General features: G+C 40.1%; 1 protein-coding gene across 2 annotated transcripts; it reads right to left on the minus strand.

Moving 5' to 3' along the window:
- On the minus strand, positions 1–14,903 carry kctd6a (potassium channel tetramerization domain containing 6a). 2 transcript variants are annotated; one of them, XM_020630730.3, is made up of 6 exons: positions 14,775–14,903; positions 12,773–12,881; positions 12,017–12,186; positions 7,375–7,627; positions 3,900–4,058; positions 1–3,755 (listed from the first exon to the last, which is right to left on the minus strand). In XM_020630730.3, exons 2-6 carry the CDS (start codon positions 12,797–12,799, stop codon positions 3,645–3,647), a joined length of 720 nt encoding a protein of 239 aa, XP_020486386.1. In that variant the 5' UTR covers positions 12,800–12,881; positions 14,775–14,903; the 3' UTR covers positions 1–3,644. The 2 variants fall into 2 exon arrangements, with proteins under 2 accessions (XP_020486386.1, XP_065811272.1); XM_065955200.1 differs by lacking the exon at positions 14,775–14,903 and adding an exon at positions 14,005–14,689.
- Between the last annotated feature and the right edge of the window lie 957 nt (positions 14,904–15,860).

A 15,860-nucleotide genomic window follows, 5' to 3' on the forward strand; every position in this document is an offset into this window, starting at 1 on the left:
TAATATCAGGCAGATATTTATTCAGTCCGGTTTGGTACACAGAAAATCCAATCCAATCAGCAAACAAATCCAGAGGAGCAGGCAAAGGCAGGGTCAAACAAAAGATGGAAATCATTCACAGAGAAACTCAGAAGGAAACAGCTTGGACAAGGTTACACAAAGGAAAAACACAGCAAACTGGCAACATGAGGAAAGACACAAGGAAGAAATACACAGGGAAGAAATACACAAATACACAGAAATACACTGCATGAGATGCAGGTGGGTTCAATCAAGATAGGGCTGACACACAAGGCAGGAAACATGAGGAGCAGGATCTAGAAGACCAAATAAAACAGGAAATGACCCTGGGCTCAGTCGCCTCTCAACTGGAAGGTTGGGGGTTTGATCCACAGCTCCTGCATCCACATGTCTGTTATGTCCTTGAGCAAGACTCTAAACCCCAAGGCGTATGAATGTATGTGAATGGGATTACTTACTTCTGATGGCCACTTTACATAGTGTGTGAATGTGTATGTGTGACATGTGGTGTAAAAGCGCTTTGAATAGAAGACTAGAAAAGCGCTATACAAGCTCAAGTCCATTTACCATTTACCATAAAAATGAAAACAAAAATAACTTTACACCAGACAGAGGGTCAAAAATGGGCATTTTAATATAGTTCCAAAAAGGGATTCCTTGGTTTTTGAAGCCATCCTGAAGTGGACTCTCGAGGAACTGCAGTTTTTTTGGGGGGTATTTCTACATTGGCTTCACTGTTTTACGCCAGAGATTGCTGATTGATTCACATAGACTTCAAAGAACCTACTTGGTGGATAGACTAGACATGACCCATGATAGACTAGTGCATGATAAAACAAGCATGACCTTGTTTTCCCTATGAGCTGGCTGAATATGCAGCAAACCCTGTGCTTGTTTGCATTAATTTACATTAAACTAAACTTGTAAACCAACAGTTTACACACTATAAACACACTTCTAATTAAAGAGAGGGGATTAGCAGAGTTTTCAGCTTTAAAAGAAGATATATTAGTTTTAAGACATTACTTAAAATTAAATAATCTTTGGATGCCCACAAAGGCATCCAGAGAGCGTTACAGTCGATGCTAACACTTCAGGTAGCTCTTCAAGAGATACGACTGACTCTACACTGAGCGACGGTCACCCCTGATTTTCAGTCAAAAGGGTACAGCATGAAGTAAATCTTTCTCTGCTATGGTGCAGTTAAACGATGGGTTCACAGATTTGAAGTTTCATTTTATAACCACGGCCAGTTACCCGCAGGAACTTTAAAATTTGTGTCTTTGGTTCCCAACCAACCATTAAAAGTGGGAGCTGTCATATTAACATTGTCATGCCATCAGTTGTAAACTAGCCCATTAAAAAAGCCAGCACACACGACTCCGTGATACTAATACATCTCATGATGGCTTGTAGTGTTAACTTTAATTTTGGTTGATGACTTCACAGAAACACCTAACGAGGAAACTCAATGACTTCGGGGGACTTATAATTCAGACTGCTGTAGCCTGGTCAGATGAGTCATTGAAAGCTTTGAATGTGTTTTTACTCAGAATGCAGACTGTTGATTCTGTCCCCCATCGAATACACTTCTGTGTGATATGAACAGTGGGAAGAACGACGTAGTAGAAGGATGTAGAAAGTGAGATCTGAGGGTGAGTCAAAACAGTGCCTCAAATTGTTTTTTTTCCAGATTATTTTATTCACATTCTTATTCATTATTGTATAACAGTTTTATAACAGAACTGATATGCCAGATGTTTCTATTATACCAAACAAGAAGCCAAAACAGCCTCAAATCTACTGTTTGCAAGCTTTCATTTTAAATGATTTAAAATGTGTAACCTGCCTGATTTGTGCACATTCAGTAACAAGATCATAAGTGAAGTCCTAAACTGATGCTGGTATTAACGTGTGGCTCACGTGTTGTGTAGGATTGATGTCAGACCTCTGCAGGCCAGTCAAGTTCTAACACATCAATATGGAGAAAAATTGTCCTTTTTTTGAACCATCTTCCTGCAAAGAAACATTACCTGGGCATTATCCAATTTATCCACCAGCAATCAGTCTTTGTGATTGTGAATTTTAAACGGTACAAGGCTTTTACCAAACGGTTTCCACAGTTAGAAGCACAATATACCCCCTTTCACACATGCAATGCACTTCAGAAAATGTGTGCTCTAACAGGCCGTTTGGAGATTTTCCCTTTATGACATCACAAAGGGCAGTAACCCCTCCCCCAGGTGGGTGACACTCCCACAGCTAGGTATTTGTTCTGCCCTCTGAGCCTGCCTTCTCAACATAAACAATCAGGCATGGAGCGAGAAAGACAGAGCCATCCAAGTCCTTCCAGAGAGGGTGCGTGGTCAGACACAGCTCATTTACATATTTAAAGGTACAGACACAGAAACAGCCTGTTCTGAAATAGAGGGGTTTATAGGCATGATCAAATACAGGATCAGAGAGGATTTAGAACAAGAAACTTCACACACGTTTTGAGGAGCTCTGAAACTTATTTAAACTGATTGAAGAGGACAAGAATATGTGACCTTTAAGTATACAGTCTGCAAGAAGTCTGGCTGAGCTGATGTGGGAATGCCAGCAGGAGGATCTTAATGCACTTCATAAGCCTGTTTTGTACTCCACTGCTTGCATGTATGCTCCTTTACACTCTTTCAATGATACTGTGAATACGTCCATACATCACAGCAGACTCTGTTGCTTGGGCAGCCATCTTGGATTGGTTATGAACATCACATTGTAATTTCGTAGAATGACTGTCCTGAAAATTTCAAGAAATTTTTAGGAGTGCATGTGCGAAAAAGCAAACAGATTAGACTACGGTCAACTTTTTTTTTTCTTTTGCCAACTTGTGTACGTGTTGGGCAAAGGCAATACATGGAATCACATAGCTAATAGTTAGCTAATGTGCTAGCTGTCAAGTAACCTCACATTGTGCTGTAGCTCAGAGAAGACAGAAAAAGAAAAAAAAAAAAAAAAAAAAACACAGTAGAAAAAATAAACATCAATCAACAAAACCAACAATGAGTCTCTTTCTACAATTCACTTAGCAGACGCTTTTATCCAAAGCGACGTACATCAGAGAGTAAGAACAACACAAGCAAGGATCTAGAAAAAAGGGAACAATGTCAGTAAGAGCAAACGATCAGCTTTGAGCCCGATTGGACACACAGGTGCTGACAGGAAGTGACCAGAGGCAAAGCACAACATTGACGGCAGTTCTTGAGAGCTCTAATCAGTATAGAAACCATCTTATAAGTCATCGTTATCAAACAAAAACAATTGTCACAACCATCATCATCATCAATGATATCAAAACCATCATCATTAAGTTAGTAGGTATTCATGAAAGAGCTGGGTCTTTAGCTTTTTCTTAAAGGTGCAGAGGGACTCTGCAGATCAAATGGAGTTTGTAAGTTAATTCCACCACCGGGGGGCGACAGAGGAGAAGAGTCTAGTCAGAGACTTAGGACCCTGTTGTGAAGGTTGGATCAGACGCCTTTCATTGGCAGAGCGTAGTGGGCGGGAGGGAGTGTAGACCACTCTGTCTGCATATACTCATGACATGACATCGTCTGTCTGTCCATCCACGAGTTCATACATCAGTCTCTGACTTTGTGAGTTGGTCTGCAGAACGTCCAATGGTGCTCCACTGTGTTCTCATTGGCTCGCTCGCTCATGTGGTGAACACGTGTGTTACGTATCGTGAAACCCTGGGAAATAAAATGGGAAAGTTGAACTGAAACATCTGAGCAAACACACAATAACTGCGCTATAAAACGTGGTCCAATACAAACAGCTTTTTAGAAGTAAACAAGATTTCTAAACAAGATCAAGATAAGATTAATACGACATACAGCTTGGGAGATGAAGTCAAGCAGGTGGACACGCAGGCTGACTTCCTGTTGGTGGTCACATGGTCCGAAGGTGAAAGACACCTGGTAGTCTCTGGTGTCCATCATGTGTTTGTTCCACTTTGGGAAACCGCTAGAGATGGACTCCAAAACAGCACGGATCTTAAAAGAGAAGGAGAGATACAGGACTATTTGTCTATAATATATATATTTTTTTTAAATTATTTGTCGATAATGTTTTTATGGTTGGCTTAAGTCTTTTTTTCACTTTCCTTAAATCAGCATCTCTACAGACATGGACGCCATTCTACTCCAACATAGGTACACCTCATTCTACTGAATGACCTGACAAGCAAAGCCAAGGTTGCTTGAATTTTTCTACCAATAGTGGCTTTATGTCAACCAACATTAAAGGCAGAATGTGCAACATTTTACACATCAATAAATCTCACATGCTGGTGCTCAAGGGCACAATGAGGGCTCAAAGGGTTGACATATTTAAACAGATTTCAGGGCAGGTTGTCCTGACATTTTCTAGAACTGTGGGAAAAGAGATACAGAGGCAAAGTTGTGGCATCAAGTGAGATTGTAGAGAGACTTTAAAACAAAACGTTTTATTGAGATACTTTTTGGGCCATTTTTGCCTTCTAAGATGAGACAGCTGAAGAGAGGCAAGAAATGCTGGGAGGAGAGACGACATGCAACAGAGAGTCAAGTCAGACTTGAACCCAGGGCTGCTGCAACAACCACTATAGCCTCCATACATGAGGCGTAGGATACCGCTAAGCTATCTGTTGACCCTTGTAGAGAGACATAACACTAACAACACCAAACACAGGTATCAGGAAACCCAAACCATCAGAGGCTTGGAAAGCAGGAACCACAATCATGTGTGAGACTGTGTTGCCAGATGAGCTTCATATCTTTTATTTTCTTTGATCTACTCAACAAAAAAATCAGCTGCCAAGTCCACTCCGCCTCCAGTGGATAAGCAATTGTTAAGTACTGACAGTGAAGGTGAAAAGAACCACGCTGACAGTGGTGTGAGTAAAGCTGATTGCCCTGACTATATACCTGGCTGATTACCAAAAAATCAAGTGTTTTTCACATTTAGCTGTCACAGTAGACGACACCACTTCCTTTAAGACAGCCACTTTCATCTTTGTTACTACCCTGTAGCTTTGAGGGAGTGGTTCTCCTCAACTTCACAGACAACATCCCAGCTAGCCTGTAGCCTCATAAGTTTGAGGGTGCCATCTCCACAGCTGCTCCGCTCAGTCTTCACACATTTTGAAAAATTAAAAAAATGTTTGTGTTGAGATCAGCTCAGCATTCAGAACAATCTCCCCCATGAAAATCTGGGCTGAGAACCGGGCCTTGAAACTAGATATTTGACTTACTCTCGTAGAGACAACAGAAAGTGTGGATTGTAAGTCACGACTCCTCTGTTATACTGCTGGAGCCCCCCAAAGCTGTGTGCTCAGCCCACTCTTAATCACGAATCTGTACTCCTACAACTTTAATCCCTGACACAGAGAGATCTTTGATGTGACTTAGACACTCTGAGAACACAGTATTTATATTATATACGTATATAAAAGGGATGTTCCTAGTAACTAATTAGCTATTATTTTAACAGAAATGTAAATTCAGAATAGGTAGACTGGCCAGAAAACACACAGTAAAAAGTCAATATTAGACTTTAGACTTTATATATTGAGCTAAATTTACTCAATACAGCTAATAACATCAAAAATCATACTGTGTGTGTAATTTATTTAATTTCCTTTCAAAATATTTCTTCACGTTATTCATTAAAAAACAGCAGTTTTCAATGTGTTGCACTTTGTGACTCTGCCGCCAAACAATATCAAATTGGTTTGCAGAGTGTGGCTAACGTTAGCACCACTAGCCGAGCTGCCACATCTACTGTGTTAGGGTGCGTTCGAATTGTCCCTCCTATCTCCTTTCACTATCCACTTTACCTTAACCCTGGGAAAAACGTCATGAGGTCAAGGAAAGATGTTAGGAGAATTCATAAAGGACTTAGGGAAAGGCGATCTCGTTGCTCTGACAATCCGACCGCATTTTCCACTAGGCCACGTCATTAAATGCGACGGGCCGGCGGAGGTTAATGACGTGGGTCCGCCGTGTTGAAACTACAATGTTCCGAAAATGGACTACAAAAAACGCATCTAAAAAACTCTCCCCTGTGCCTTCTTACCGGTGAAATAATCCTAATTACCACAAGGTTGGGATTGAAATAAAATAAATATAGAATACCAGACTACAAGTAACAAAAGTGAAACCATCAGCTTCCTGTCCAATCAGAAATCAACATCAAAATAAATACGAAATTAATTGTTACATTTATGTAAGATATAACCGACACATAATGTTTTAAGCATAAAAATGTACAACTGCACATAGCACCCTTAATTGAATGAAATATGTTGACTAAAACATGATCTGGATAAAAATGTCTCTTATCTTTTATCTCTTACATGATCTGTGTCACTTTACAATCATCGTTCATTTCCGTGAACGGTCGGATGCGCGACTTGCTTTAAATGTTGCGGCCGCAAGGAATTGTGGGGCGTCATATCTCATCTCCTTTGGTAAAGGATGGTCTAGTGTATCCTATGCTAAAGAAGGTTATAAAGGAAGCAGTGACCCACCTTTCCTTAGATTTTAGAGAATTTGAACGGCTCTTGTCATGGCCGCCACTTAAATGCTTCCGGGGTTAAGGTAAAGTGGATAGTGAAAGGAGATAGGAGGGACAATTCGAACGCACCCTCTGTTTACATCCGGGTAGTAGAGCGAGGAGAGCAGGTCCATTAACCAGAACTATAGCCCCGTCTGGTGGCGGGTTGCAGAATTACAGCTAAGACACAACAGTACCCGGAATTATGGGTCTATGTTGATAAAATGATCAAAAACTAATTTAAATGACTAGTAACTGGTGGACTGGAGAAGACTGTCACAAGGGTGACAACATTAAGTCGTTAAGTTCACTCATAGCACACTCCCTAACCTAAACCTTAACTTTAAAATCAATATTAAATCAGGTGAAGCTGCAGCTGTGACAGCAGGAAAGTCACAATCAAAAAGTATGAGTTCCACACAAATCTTCATTTAAAAAAATGCTAAATCATTTCTGTTTAAAGTTACAATTAGATGCAAGGCATTTGTAGTTGCAATGGTTTAGGCAAAGTTTAGGTTCTGGCTTTGCTGGCTTGTAAGGGTGAAAAGACAACCCAATGAAAGCTGACAATAGCTTCTGAAATTGTAGCCAGAATGAGACTTCATATTTGGGATGTTAATAAACTTGCAGAGTGCTGCTTACTTAATGTCGGCAAAACCAAGAGCTGTCTGCTGAAAATGGAGAACAGTCAGTTTACAGAAATGTATTATTGTAAAAGCAGATTTCTGTGATTGGGTGTGATTTACAGCTCTAACCTGAACTGTTCACACTGACCTTGGTAGTGATGGTGAGCTGGGTGATGATGACGGCGACAGGGTTGGAGTACTTGGACAGCTTCCTGGTGCTGGAAAGCTCCACCACCTCCTCGTAGGTGTTGGTGGGATAAGGCAACAGTGGTTTGGGGTCTCCCAGGCACTGCATCAGGGGCTCAATCTGATAAAAGTCAGCCTCCTTCCTGAGCAGCTCAGTCTCCTTGAAGTCGCACGGTAGCGTGAGCTCTGATGTGCGCAGGAAGTTCAGGATGTAGCTGAGAGAGCAGGAACAAAGACAGGATCAGTCCAGACTATCGGCTTTATATTAATATGGACAGCAGAGTGGTTGGCTGTCTCCTTTTGTACTAAAGTGAATGCGCAGATTGAAGCTGGCAGGTGGAACCACTGAATTGACGCCACACCTTGCTCCACCCACCTTTCCTCCTTTACTCTGCTAATCCCATAAAAGACAAAGCAAGGAGGAGCATTTGTCAACAGAGCTGTCATTTATAATGTTGCATTTTTGAATCAAATAACTAATTAGAACAAAACTACTCAGAAAAATTAACACTTGGACATAACTCAGCATGACAATAACCAACCACAACAGATCTGTTAACATGGAGGAGGCGGGATCTATGGCCATACAACAGCCCGTCAGCAGGGGGAGCTCTTAATCGTTTTGCTTTACTCCCAGGCGGCTGTTGCCCCATCCATCTTACAGTAATATACTTTCTATGAGCTGATGAGACTCTGTAAGACTCTGAGCTCAGCTGTCAGTAACGCTCAGGACAGGAGAAAGACACCTTCTCTACCTTGTCCCCTTACTCCAAGTTGTTTCACTCCAGTCTTAACTTAGATCTGTGCTATAATATTAAAGATTATTTTTGTCATCATTTTTTAACATGATCACTTTTTTATCTCGACTCTGGCTGAACTCTTTTTCTAACCCTGTGGACTCACTGCACATGACCAATTTGCCCAAGCTAGCATCCGCCCGGCTTAAGTGGTTATTCATTTTTTCAACTCATTAAACAGCTCCTAACAAGAATGTCACATGACTCATCATGACTCATGAAGACTCATTATGACACAATGAGGGAGAAAAGTTGTACAAACAAAAGTGGCATTGATAGGTACTGCAGCATGCACTGAGCAGCGAAGCATCCATTTAAAATACATGAGTACAGGCAAATTTTCCTGTGTTTCAATTTGCTTTTAATGGAACCATATTGTTAGTAATCCTGTCTTGCTGTGCTGTGATTGGATGGCTCTATTGTGCCAACCCTGTCCTGTATAAAACCAAATGTCAGACTGTACTCAATATTTACTTTGACCCAATTTATCAACTTTTCCTAAACCTTACAAAGGACTTACAGTTTTTTCCAATTGCTAACACACTAAAATGACATGCATAGCACAATTATTTAAACTAACACACTGAGAGCAAAACCTCTTCTCAAGTCTCCAAAAGTCTTAACACATTTTCTGCTTTAGACACATTTTGCAATTCAAAATGGCACTTTTTAAAAGAACTGAACACGGTTTTCTGCATAAGACACAACAATCTGACAGAAATCTGACATATGTTTGCCATCTCAAAACACTGCCATTCAAAATGACACTACATGAGCTTATTGGCCAATGTATGTGCCACCTGGCCAAACACCTCAATGGTTAATTGTTATCATTTCAATCAGGAAGTAAGCACTTTTAAAAGACCACAAGTGAGCACCTTTTTTTTTTTTTTTTTACAACAACAAGGGAAGAGGTTGCAGAGAGAGGAAGAAGAAGAGGGAGGGGGAGAATGAGAGGGGGAGGAAGAGTGTGAGGTAGGGATAGAGCTGGTAGAGGAGTTCATGGCCAAAGAAGACAACAACTTTCAAATAAAATCAGAGCAACCTTAGTTGATCATGTCATCATGGGCTGACAATGCGAGAGGCTGGACAGAGAGTGCAGCCCAACTTGAGCCGTTTTACTGTACTGGTATATGTAGCACTGACTTGTTTGGTGAAAAATAAAAAAATAAATGTTTCAACAGCATGTGTGTGTATCTGCAAATATTTCTGTGCATGTGAACAATCTGAAGAATTTTCTACAATTCGAACTATTTTAGTATTATGGCAAAGCATACTAGTGCTTTTCATTATGCCCAACAGTGTGTAGTTGGTTAGACAAAAATCTGGTAATATGAATGAAGTGTGTGCCATTTGGTGCAAAAGTTTGATTTTGATAATGCTATATGTAGTTTTGGTTTCAGTGCTTCATTTTGCAGGATATATGAGGTATTTTGCAGTTTGGGTGTCTGGTTTTGTGAATTGTGTTAAGCATTTTGATAAAACCAGCATAGTTTGCAAAATTGTGTTTTAGCAATTGGAAAAAACTGTAAACCAACCAAGCACGTGGTTAGCGCTTTGAAATGAATACCGTTTAGTTAGGTGTAGGCACCAACACAACTTGGTAAAGGTTTAGGCGTCATAGAAAATCCTATGTTGTATCATAAATGGGAAGAGTTTGTTTTATTTGTTAAGTAATTTTATGACAACTCAGACTGAGTGAATGTAGCCGTTATCAGCAGCCACGTTTTACAACCTCTCTTCCTGCAGGACTCAGGACTGTGGATTAACATCTGGGTTTATTTTACCAAGAAACAAAGGAACTGATCAATGATTTAAGTCTCCCTCTCAGACAGGCTCTGGAAGACAGGATATTATGAACTTTTACAACACCTGGAATAAACAATCGAGTGGAAAAAGAACACTCTGCTATCTACGAATTGACCCCAAAGACATGAACTGTGACCGAAACCAGTCTCTGCAAAGTCGTAAAATTGACCATCTGTTGAAGGACTGCTGAAGAGCTGAATTAAACCAGAGCTTTCAATTCTGCATCAAATGAACATTTATGTCTTTCTTCATCTAGATATTTGTATATATTTGTCACATTGAATGTATTATAATCATCTTTTTAAACTTAAAATCTGATCTTCAGAATAGGAATAAGAGTTATATTATGTTTAATAGGAATTTGACGTGGAGCGCTATTGCCATCTAGTGTTAGAATACCCATGAATAAGTAACCGTCATAATTATACATTTAGACATGTTATAAAGCATACTCTTTGATATTATCTATAGAAGGTGTTATTTAAAGACACCAATTTCTTTTCCTACTTTATTAATATGTCTTATTAAGGATTAAGGATTATTAAGGCTGGGATTAACTGAGGATGTTTCCAGATGGTGTGATTTTCATCACAACATGAATCTGATAGAAATGTTTGTCTAAATATATGACGTGAACCTACATCAACGTGGATCTGATAGAACTAATATCGAAATGAATGTGTGGTGACGTATATATGTTTAGATTCTTATTCTTAATCTTATTGAGTAAACTCGGTTTAGTTTAAACAATTGTCCTCCGGTCAGAATGGGAGTCACCCTTCCCCTGCAGTCCCCCCTCCTTTGGCCGCAGCTGATAAGAGTTCACACTGAGCTCAGATTTTTAGTTTTTAGTTCTTTTTTGGTTTGTGAAGTTTAGAGCTTCAGCTCTTGCTCGCTTCTCTTCGGACTTCGGTCCAAATCACTTCTTTTAAGTTTGTGCCGTAGAGACGACTCTCTGCCGAACTTTCCTTTTCACGCACAATTTTTGGAAACATCAATTCTTTCTGGCTCAAGCAAGGCTTTTGAACTTTCTTCTCTAAAGTCTTTGCTCTTCAATTTTGAACGCCAATTCCTTAGTTTGGATTCATCAAGATGGTCATCCGGTTAATCTGAATTGGAAATCGACAAATCAAAAGACTCTTTAATATTTTTTTCCTGTTGGATCCTCTTGGAGCTTCTGAGACGACAGCTGAACCGACGTACAATCTCCATCCCAGCTGCACACTCCAACCAAGTTGTCAAGGCATCTAATCTGGCCCGTGGACCTCTCTGGGCCTGAAAAGAACCGCTTGCCAGAGACTGAAACACGGGACCAGCCGGCGGAGTTCAATTGAACACATCTCACAGTAAGACTGCTGGTGGCAAGGGGTGTTGGAAGATTGAGTCTTGAGTCGTGTCTATTCAGAGCCCTCCTTTAAATCCGAATAGAATCCCAAAATTCCTTTATCAACTTTTTCTTTTTGACCATTTTCTGATTAAGTCATTCAAACAATACCGCGTCTTATCTCATTACTAAATATATAATGTCACCATACATTATAATTGCATTATCCTGATCATAGTAATCATATTCTTTATCTGTTTCATCTATACATTATTGTTTACCCCTTTTTATATTAAATTTTACACATAAAATTCTGGACTTTGTCTGTGTGTTTTCTTGTTTAACATTTCCAGAACTTGCTTCTTTCCAGATATGAAACTGACTGATTAATTAATTAACTTATACCATTAAAGTTATTTTTCTTCCTTTAACAGGAAGTGGTGCCCCTTCTTAAATCTGAGGTTAAATAAAGATATAACATCTTAATAATTTAATTACGCTACATGAATCAGGCTCTGCTTTTTACTAAAATGTCAGTATGTGTAACATGAAGCATGTTAGTATAGAAGCATGCTCACCCACGGTTAGCATTTTGAATAAAGAATATGGATATCAATATTCGGACATTTAGGGTAAATGTGAGTCATCTGAAACATAATTCAGCATCTACATACCGGAACAGCTGGCCGTCACGGTCGATGAAGTAGTTCCCGCGTGCGTCCCTCACAGTGGGGATGTCCCCTCTGAACATGGCTCCCAGTATGGAGTCTGGGTAGCGCAGCAGCGTGGACCGAGACGTGCTGTAAACACAGCCGCCCACATTCAGACTCACTGGCTCCCCCATCTGGACAGAGCAGGAACAATAATGTAGTTAGTGAAACAGCAATCTTCAGCTGTTCTCAAAATCACATTTAAAACATCTGCACACCTTCAACCCTCTCTGTTAATGTAGGTTTTAAAAAAATCTCCACAAGGGTTGCAAATTTTGAAGTGTGCACCTCAGATTTTACATTGAAGCTATAATTTATTTTACCATAATGGGAACATAATCTACAAAATGATCATGATGCTTCATTAAAGAAGACTTGAAATTAGGGACTGAGATCTTTAACTCCTTAGTCAAATGTTTTCTGATGTATGAAACCAACTGAGAAATAGCGCCATTTTCTAATAGACTTCTATACAATAGTCTGCGCAACAAGTGGAGTCGCCTACTAGTGGCCATAAGAAAGAATGCATGTTGAAGTCTATTCCACATTGGCTTCACTTTAGAAACCAAGAGACTACGTCCACTTTTCATATACAGTCTCAGCACTGACCAAAATATCCTCACTAAGAAAGATGTAAAGAATCACTCAGCATGAAAGCTGCTGCTATTACTCAAATGTCAGACATATTGAAACTGGTAAAGGCCACACATGCACACACACCATGTGACCCAGGTCTCCATTCTCCATCTGCAGCTCTGGGTCGTCTCTGTGTGTTGGTTCTCTTCAGGCCAGACTGTTGTGAAGATCATTTGTGCGTTTCCACAGACACCTGCAACAGAGAGCACGAACAGCTTGTGAGACGGTTACCATGGAGATAAGCAGCCAGCTGATGCCGCGTTGCAGTGGCCCAGACATCATCTGGCTGATTAGTCTGGCGTCCGTGATGCGTCTATAAACTGCCAGAGAGACACAGGAGGAGGAGCTGTAGACGTCGTTTCTTAAATCACAAATGCACTTAAAAAAACATGAATGAACATCACTATAAATCGTGCTGACTCCAATTTAGTATCCTCTCAGCACTGTCTGCATCTGCCGTAGCAGAGAATCACAGCTGAGCAGATCATGTTCTATTATTAGTCAAAGGAGCAATATGTTACTCTGCCACATAGTGTTGAAAATGGGTACTGTAGTCCCGATTCTAAACATTGTAGAGAGCTGCCCCCCCCCCTCTCTAGAGTCGATGCTCACGCAGGTTGCCATGTGGTGGACACTGAAGCTTCAGTGTTTAGCCAGCTCTGCATCGGTCTGTAAACCTTTCTGCGTTCTAACCTCTCTCCATTTTTCAAAATCCAATATTGATCCTACTTTGAGCACGTTTCTGCTCGTGGAGCTTATTAGAAACATGCAGAGGCTTTTTAGGTCGGGTACAATCACTTCTATCTGAACCAGTTCTCTCACCCGCTTCCATCGCTGCAACACCTGTTGGTTTGACCTGATAACTGCTCTCATATCTGGCAAACCGAGGGGCGTCCAAAATGGCTGTGTGAGGGGTGCCTTAAAACCGCCTACCTTCTCTGGTCCAAACAAATCCAGAGCATTCAGGACCAGAATCTAAAGTTAGAAGGAGGACATACTGGCTGCTGCATTGTTGTCAGAGAAGCCAGCACTTCAACATAGCATGTTTCCTTAATGTCTGATCATAGAGTAAGCTCACTTTATCATTTCATTCAGTATATCTCTGAGGATGAACAAATCCAGTTGAAACAATAAAAAACAGTGAATATCGTCTTTTAGGACTTCCAGTCCTGCAATAAGTGTGAGCATGTTTCGTGCCACAGATCTTCTCCAGTGTGGGGTTGTAGCTGTGAGACTGACACTCTCTTACTCCATTTTCACACTTCAGCTTTGATCTGTGTTTTTGTGTTGATTAAGGCAACAGAAGAAAAACTCACCTCACACAGGTAGGATGTGGGAAAAGGAAGGAGTGTGGCTCTCAGGGGAAGCCAAGGGCAAGAAATGACTCGTCATATTTTCTTTCTGTGCCTTGCCATACCCCCACTGTCATAACCTCTGGCCCCCTCTAGGGACCACCGTCCCCATTTTGGGAATCAACGGGTTAGGATCCAGATTCATCTTCTGTCCCAGATCTGGACTTTGAAAACCCAACACCACACAGAAAAGATGTCTGATTTTCTCTCAATTCTGCATCAGCCTCATAACTACCATATCAGCCAGACTCTCCATATTATATACAATTTATGAATCATTAATAATTGTAATTAAAATTATATATCTGAATTTTCTCACTACTGTCAGATGTCCCAATGTCTCAGACAATGAAATTAGTTATAGTACAACAACATGCGATACATATTTTTGCTGCAATAAAACAAACACTGTGGAGCATCTTCAGCTGTTCTTGACACTGCGTTCAATTTAAAGACTGTACATAGTCCTGCTTGTTTAGGCTACTGATTGTTTATAATTAATACATAAACGAGGAAATAAGAACATTAGAAACGTCTAAAGGTGATGTTAACCGGGTATGTTATGCTACGCAGTGATACAATGGTCTCTGTCGCTGTCTTTCTGAATGAGGCTAATCACAGCGTCCAGCTGCGGTTTACGGCAGCTGGCTAGTTACCATGGTATTTATACTAAGGCCACGTCACACCGTCATTAAGAAAGATTAATTTCACTTAAAAATGTTAAACGGTCTTACCTGCTTTAACAAAACACACCTGAAGGTCTGCTCCAAGCTAACACGTACATTTACATCCATCACAGTCAAGTTAGACTAAAGAGGAAAGTACACTTCCTGTACCTATCAAAATAAGATATATCTTTTTTTATATATATAAAGTTGAATTTAAATGCATTCCAAAAAACTTTATTAATCCGTCCAGTGACAATTGGTCTTTTTTTTTTTTAGCTTTTCCCATGCCACACTGAATTTAGATCATAATTTCTCAAAACCACAAAGAAACATACAAATATAACGATCAAATATAATTGTACACAAAGTTTTGCGGGTCTGCTACCAGGTTAATAGGATAAACTTCTATTTATCCATCCATCAGGTACTATTCTAATGTTATCTCAGTATAATCTTTCGCAATAAACACATGGCAAAATTCTGAATTTACAGCTAAAGCTAATACGGATTATTTAGTATTAGTTTATCTATCAAATGTCGTAGCATTATCACAAGATCGAAACATATCGGACATCACATTTCTTTCCTCATACAGTGCTGCCGATTTTCGTATCGCATAATATAAATCAGCAATAATATTACAATCCTGCCCTGGTTATGCACATTTTCTTGGTCTAATTTGTTTTATTTGTAGGGGTTTCATTTTGACCTAGTCACAGGGGTTTGTATAACTCTTCGTTCAGGTTAATATATACACATGGGAGGAGGGGGGGGGGGGTGGCAGTAGGTATTATTAGATGCTATAAATGTATCTTATCATGTATATTCCTTAGGACAGGGATGGGCAACTGGTCACAGCAAGGGCCACATTCATTTAATTCTCACTGCCAGGGGGCCAAATTGTAGAATACAAAAAACGATTACAGTCAATTATGTCTCAAATTTATCTTAACATATGCCAGTGATCAAATATTATTATGGACATATTTCTGGTTTTCACTATTTCATGGCAGATTTTGTCATGTTTTCAATTAATTGATGTGTCAAAATTGACCTGAGGACCACATTGAGGGTTGATGGGGGGCCGGATGTGGCCCCCGGGCCGCCAGTTGCCCACCCCTGCCTTTCCATCTACATGTAATACCTACCCCC

Source organism: Labrus bergylta, chromosome 5 (assembly GCF_963930695.1).
Source record: "Labrus bergylta chromosome 5, fLabBer1.1, whole genome shotgun sequence".
Taxonomy (NCBI): Eukaryota; Metazoa; Chordata; class Actinopteri; order Labriformes; family Labridae; genus Labrus; species Labrus bergylta.